Raw genomic sequence first — 7,500 nt, 5'->3', positions numbered from 1 at the left:
AAACTTGAAGAAATCTAATATATATATTTTATTTTAGGTTTTTTGCAATTATCAAAAGTTGTATTTTTTAGTTAACAAAGCCCTAACATCATTAAAAACATTGTGTGTGTGTGTGTGAGAGAGAGAGTGTGTGTGTGTGTGTGTGTGTGTGTGCGCGCTCCATTACACACATCATGAACAGGCTTTGTGTTTGACTGACATGGACAGGTTTGTAGTACTCACACACACACACACACACACACACACACACACAAACTCACTCAAACACATGCAAGCTTTTGTTTCAGACGCTGCAGACATTGTGTGTATGAGTGTGTGTCTGTGTGCATGTGAGTGAGTGTGTGTGTGTGTGTGTGTGTGTGGAACAGCTGACCTGGTTTCATTTCTTCCTCATGATAAATCCCTCTCTTTCTCTCTAGGTTTCAGAAACACGTTCACACGTACAGGATCCTGCCTGATGAGGAGAACTTCCTGGCGGTCCAGGTACAGAGAGAGAGTGTGTGTGTGTGTGTGTGAGAGAGAGAGAGAGACTCTCAGAGACTATAACTGCAGACTTTTTGCCACTCTACAAACACAAAAATTAATTCAGTCATTTATTTCTCTATTGGTAATTCTGTTATAATAATAATTTCAGAAAGTCCACCCTGACTTTCTTTTATGATGGAGATGTGTTGGACTCAAACTATATGTGTGTTTTCTGTGTCTAACAGCACACGTGTTCATCCAGGACTATTTTAGTGTTACCTCTGCTTGCAGGTTTCTGGTCATCTGACTGTGTGTGTGTGTGTGTGTGTGTTTCAGACGTCTCAGGGCGTGCAGCCCAAGCGCTTCAAGACTCTTCCTGAGTTGATTCAGTTGTATCTGCAGCCCAGTCAAGGCCTGGTGACCACACTGCTGTTTCCAGTGGAGAGAGAGGAAACCACAGAAGAGAGAGATTACTCGGGTACACACACACACACACACACACACACATTATGATTTATATAACAGCACATGCTCACTGACTCATGTGTGTGTGTGTGTGTAGATGGAGAAGATGAGAAGCCGCCCCTCCCTCCACGCACCGCCTCCACCAGCCCTGCAGGCTCCGCCCTCGTCACCCCAGACACGCCCCCTGAGAAGTAAGCCCCGCCTCCACTTTACCACATTAACTGACTGAGAGATCTGACAATACTTTGGTTATCCTGAAGCTTTATCACACTTGAAAATGACAGAAATTAATTTTTATTCTTTGCTGTATTATAATTATGTTCAGAAATAATGTAAAATACTGGTAAATATATCCAAAAATAAATGTTTTATTTCCTTTCACTCAACAAAAAATCCTTTCAATTTAACAGTATTCAAAACAGAGCAGGAATTTAAAATATGCATATAAAACCAGCATAAATTATAGTGGCATCAGGTTTATTATAGTAAAAAAAACATTTTTTGTTAATTGGAATAAAATAAACATTTACTAAAATATATACACAAATATTTTAGCTTGTGGTTATTTTCATTTTGTAATAAAATAACTAAAGCTAAACTGAAATAAAAATGAATAAACTATACATACTATAAAAAAATACTAAAGCTTTTAAAAATATATTTCAAAATGCTAATAAATCTATAGTAGTATATCAGTGATGCTAAGATAACACTGGGAGGCATTCGTTATAAACATCCTTTATTAGAATGGTTCCTCTCTCGTTCCACATCAGTGCAAATGAACGTGTGTGTATATGTTTTGCACGCTTTTATTATGTAAGTCACTGAACTGAAATAAAGTGTAGCTTGAGTGCGATGCGAGTCATCTGTCAAATGCATGAATAATGAATGAATGCACTGCTGTTATGGATGAGCGTGTGTGTGTTAATGTTGAGTGTTTGTCTGCGCAGCGTGACGGCGGCGAACGGTCTGAGCACCGTCTCTCACGAGTATCTGAAGGGCAGCTACGCTCTGGATCTGGAGGCTGTCAAACAGGGAGCGAACAGCCTTCCTCACCTCAACAAGACACTGGTGACGTCCTGCAAACGCCTGCATGGGTACACACTACAGCCGTCGCTTCAAAACACTCATGAACCTGATTCTGATGATCGCTATGACTCATGTGTGATGGAGTCTATCAGAATGCAGTCCTATGAGCCTAAAACTCAAGATATTAGGGCAGAAAAATCACCCTCTTATATTTATATCACAAGCAAGAGTTCTGATTCTCCCCAATATCTGCACCACTGCTATAATGCCATATTGATTTATACAACAGTTCATACTCATAGATAAACAGGAAGTTCATACTGTTACATTTTAGATGATCAACACGGTTTTGAATGAATCAAGTGTGGCAGTGATTCAGTGACTCATTCATAAAGATAGTCACTTGCTTCGTTTCTAAATGAATCAGTCATTTGAACAAATCGAGTGATTCAGTGACTCATTCTTAAAGACAGTCACTTGCTTAGTTTCTAAATGAATCAGTTGTTTGAACGAATCGAGTGATTCAGTGACTCATTCATAAAGACAGTCACTTGCTTCGTTTCTAAATGAATCAGTCATTTGAACAAATCGAGTGATTCAATGACTCATTCATAAAGGGAGTCACTTGCTTAGTTTCTGAATGAATCAGTCATTTGAATGAATCGAGTGAGGCAGTGATTCTGTGACTCATTCATAAAGAGAGTCACTTGCTTCGTTTCTGAATGAATCAGTCATTTGAACGAATCGAGTGATTCAGTGACTCATTCATAAAGAGAGTCACTTGCTTCGTTTCTGAATGAATCAGTCGTTTGAACGAATCGAGTGAGGCAGTGATTCAATGACTCCTTCATAAAGAGAGTCACTTGCTTCGTTTCTAAATGAATCAGTCGTTTGAACGAATCGAGTGATTCAGTGACTCATTCATAAAGAGAGTCACTTGCTTTGTTTCTGAATGAATCAGTCATTTGAACGAATCGTTTAAATGAATTATTTGACTTGTGACTTTTAGCTTCATATTTAGAGTAACATTTAATTTTTTTATTATTATTTCACTCTACATTTAAAAAAAAAAACATTTACTGTCATTAACTCATTATTATTGTTATATCAAAATATTTCAGTTACTTTTCTGTATTCAGTGCTTTCCTCATGTAAAACAAAAATGGATCTTTTGAGGGGTAATATCTCCACCCTAATTGGTGTGTGTTTAATTTGCAATTAACTAGATGAATTAATCTTGTAATTAATTAGATAGTATAGATATTAGATATAGATATAGATATTAGAAAGTCTTGACAGCCCTAGTACACACATGCACACACTCACATATATGTGCGCACACACACACACGTGTCTACATGCATGCATTCATATGTGCAAACAATATTCTGTGTGTGTGTGTGTGTGTAGGGAGGTGGATAAGGTCCTGTGCAGTCTGGAGATCCTGTCGAAGGTCTTCGATCAGCAGAGCGCCTCCATGGTGTCCAGAATGATCCAGCAGGTGTGACATCACTTCCTGAGGGTTGGATGCATGGCTCACACTAGTTCAGACGGTTTATAGTATTGCATTATGAATATTTGAGGTTGTGTGTTTGTGTTTCTGGTGTTTGTCTCTGTCTGTAGAGCGTGTCTCAAGTTGGAGATCAGGAGCTGGAGCATCTGGTCACTAAACTGGCCATCCTCAAAGATCTGCTGTCATCTATAGAGAAGAAGGTGATCTCACACACACACACACACATATCATTAGGTCCATCACATGCTATTTTAGGGCCAAAGAATCACTGGCTGCTCCTAAATTTCTGTATTTTAAAGTATGTAGTTAGTTTGATGGAAAACTCACATCTTGATGATTATTATTATTCACCTTCTGATCACGAATACTGAGTGTTTGAGGATATCATACTATATTTATCTATATCTATATGGTTTTCTTTTCTGTCATTATAATTATTATTTATAATATTATTTAGAATATATTTTCTTAGAATATTATTATAGTTTTTTTTTATTATTGTTACTTATGTATTCAATTATTACTATTTCTTAAATAATTATTTATTGTTACAAAATTATAATTAAAAATAATTATCAGTAGTGCTCTCAAATGATTAATCTCATTCAAAATAAAGATTTTGTTCACAAAATATGTATAAATAATATAAATATTTAATAATATTCTGTATAAATATACAAAAATACATGCATATAAATTTTTTTACAAATATTAACATATTTATATATAGATATAATTCAAATATAATTTATATTATATATAAATATTAATATTTTATATATGAACAAAACATTTTTTCTTACATATATACATGTATGTGTGTGTTTATATATATATATATATATATATATATATATATATATACATAATAAATATACACCGTACACACACATTTATTCTGTAAACACTTTTATTTAGATGCAGTTAGTCATTTGACAGCACTAATTATTACTAATAATTACTACAATTCTTGGCTCTGACAAATAGTTTTTTCTCTCTTCATTGTAAGTTGCTTTGGATAAATGTGTCTCCTAAATTGGTATGAGAAAATCAAACAATCAGTAAAATGTATTAATTCATTAATTTGTATAAATTTACACTACTTGTGCATTTAACAGTACGTTAATAATCTGTCCACCAATGATGAAAACAGGCTCTGAAGGCTCTTCAGGACATGAGCTCCTCGACTCCCAACATCTCACCGCTGATCTCCATCAGACACAAAGCTATTCCTGTGCAGACCTTCGAGGTACAAACACACACTCACACACACACACACACACACACACATTTGGAGCAGTGCAGTCAGAGCTGTGTGTGTGTGTCTCAGGTGAAACTGGACGTGTATCTGGCCGACCTGACGAAGATCGGGAAGAGTCAGAAATACTCTCTGAGTGTGGACGTGGAGGGAGGAAAACTGGTGGTGATGAAGAAGATGAAGGACGCGCAGGAAGACTGGAACACGTTCACACACGACAAGAGTGAGTCTGAAGATGAAGATTGTGTCGAGTCTGTGCTGTTCACACACTGAAATCATGCTTGTGTTCGTAGTTCGGCAGCTGATAAAGTCTCAGCGTGTTCAGAATAAACTCGCCATCGTCTTTGAGAAGGAGAAAGACAAAAGCCAGAGGAAGGATTTCATCTTTGCTAGTGCAAAAGTGAGTTGCACAGATTTACACTAGCATTTCAGAATGCAGATTTAACAGGTACACATTACAGTGTGTGTTTAATATGTGCACATACACACACACACACACACACACACACACCCCTCTGATTAATCGCCTGTTTCTCGTCCTGTAGAAAAGAGAAGCGTTCTGCCAGCTACTGCAACTCATGAAGAACAAACACTCCAATCAGGACGAGCCCGACATGATCTCCATCTTCATCGGAACCTGGAACATGGGTGAGACACACACACACACACACACACATGTTTGTTTTTGTGTAAAGTGTGTTCATCCCATAGGTGTAATGGTTTTTATACTGTAGAAACTGTATATTCTATCGTCCTTCACCAACCCTACACCTAACCCTAACCCTCACAGGAAACTTTGTGCATTTTTACTTTCTCAAAAAAACTCATTCTGTATGATTTATAAGTGTTTTGAAAAATGGGGACATGGGTTATGTCCTCATAAGTCACCCTCTCCTTGTAATACCTGTGTCATACCCATGTCATTATACAGAGTTGTGTCCTGATATGTCACAAAAACATGCCCACATGCAGACACAAACACACACTCACTCGCACACACACATGCACACACTAACATACACACATGCACACAACGAACACACACACATGCACACACACACATGCGCACACACACATGCGCACACGAACACACACACATGCGCACACAATCACACACACATGCGCACACTAACACACACACATGCACACACGAACACATGCACACACGAACACACACACATGCACACACGAACACACACACATGCACACGCGAACACACACACATGCACACGCGAACACACACACATGCACGCACGCAAACACACACACACTCACATGCATGCATGCACACAAACCATGCACACACGCACACAAAAACACACACATGCACACACACGCACACGCACACACACACACACACACATGCATGCACGCATATACCCACACACAAACACACACACACATGCATGGACACATGCACGTACGCACACAAAAAACACACACATGCGCACACACATGCACACACACGCGCGCACACACACACATGCACACACAAACGCATACACATGCACACGCTCACACACTCACTCACACACACACACAATGAAATACACTCATTCACGCACCAATAAAAACACCATTTAGTATGTTTTTTTACCATTTTGAGTTTCTGGGACACAGAAAGTGTCCTCAATCCAGCTTCACATTGTAATAGCAGTGTCTTTCTACACATGTGTGTCCTCATAATCCACCCTAACCAGTGCACACTCGGTCTGTCCTCAGGCAGTGTTCCCGCTCCGAAGTCTCTGTGCTCGTGGATCTTGTCCCGAGGTCTGGGGAAGACTCTGGATGAGATGGCGGTGACGATCCCTCATGACATCTATGTGTTCGGGACGCAGGAGAACTCGGTGTGTGAGAAGGAGTGGGTGGAGACGCTCCGCTGCGTCCTCAAAGACTACACCGAGATCGACTACAAACCTGTGAGACACGCTGCAGCGCTCAGACTCACACCTCTCCTTCAGTTTACTGCGTCTTAGATTTAGGTTTTGTCATTGTGTTAAAACTAAAAGCTTTTAATGCTTTTAATGAAATAAAAATTAGCTTTTATTTTGACATTTTCAGATATTAATTAAATTTGACAATTTTAGACTTGTTATATTGTTAAATTAAATTGCTATTATAATTTTTATCAATAGTTTGAATTAGCTTTTATTTTTATGTTTTGTTTAAATATAATTTTTGTTCAATATAATTTCCACTTTTATAATTAATATTTCTTTGAATTAGCTTTTATTATATCTTCAGTTTAAAATTTTTATCAATAAGGTTTTTATTTGATGTGCTTTTAAAATTAAATTTTTATCGTAGATATAGATGTTTGTGTGTGTGTGTGTGTGTGTGTGTGTGTATATATATATATATACACAATTTTTTTTTTTTTGAATGAGGTTTTATTTTAATATTTATATTTTATTCATTTTATAAAGTTTTTTTTATTTTTAGAATTTCATTTTAGTTTAGCTTTAAGAATTCTGTCCATGTGACGTTTTTCTTGGTTTTAGGTTTTTATTGTAGTATTATTTATATACTACTATAGTTTTTATTAATATTTAGAAATAGCATTTATATTTATAATAAATTTTTACAATTTTATTTTCAGTTTTAGAAATGTCGTTATTTTTATTCATCATATTTCATTTTAATTTCAGTTTTTTTATTTTAATTTCTTTACATGTAAACATTTGAATGATTGTACTTATTTCAGTCAGTTCCAAAGTCAACATTTCTAATTGTTCTAAGTTTTTCATTCTAATATTTGGATTTGATTTGA

At 36.7% G+C, this 7,500-nt stretch overlaps 1 protein-coding gene across 1 annotated transcript in view; it reads left to right on the top strand.

Annotated features, from left to right (window-relative positions):
* Positions 1-7,500, top strand: part of LOC128029100 (phosphatidylinositol 3,4,5-trisphosphate 5-phosphatase 2A) — a 27,718-nt gene that overhangs the window by 7,556 nt on the left and 12,662 nt on the right. Inside the window, exons 2-12 of the mRNA XM_052616634.1 lie at positions 420-483; positions 802-943; positions 1,028-1,121; positions 1,881-2,027; positions 3,370-3,460; positions 3,583-3,672; positions 4,626-4,721; positions 4,803-4,953; positions 5,024-5,130; positions 5,276-5,378; positions 6,453-6,649. Of these exons, the coding sequence (XP_052472594.1) occupies positions 420-483; positions 802-943; positions 1,028-1,121; positions 1,881-2,027; positions 3,370-3,460; positions 3,583-3,672; positions 4,626-4,721; positions 4,803-4,953; positions 5,024-5,130; positions 5,276-5,378; positions 6,453-6,649 (1,282 nt within the window). The remainder of the gene's footprint in view (positions 1-419; positions 484-801; positions 944-1,027; positions 1,122-1,880; positions 2,028-3,369; positions 3,461-3,582; positions 3,673-4,625; positions 4,722-4,802; positions 4,954-5,023; positions 5,131-5,275; positions 5,379-6,452; positions 6,650-7,500) is intronic.

Source organism: Carassius gibelio, chromosome A15, assembly GCF_023724105.1.
Source record: "Carassius gibelio isolate Cgi1373 ecotype wild population from Czech Republic chromosome A15, carGib1.2-hapl.c, whole genome shotgun sequence".
In the NCBI taxonomy this organism is placed as follows: domain Eukaryota; kingdom Metazoa; phylum Chordata; class Actinopteri; order Cypriniformes; family Cyprinidae; genus Carassius; species Carassius gibelio.
The sequence above is the reverse complement of the archived record's forward strand: the minus strand, read 5'-3'. Positions and strand labels throughout refer to the sequence as shown.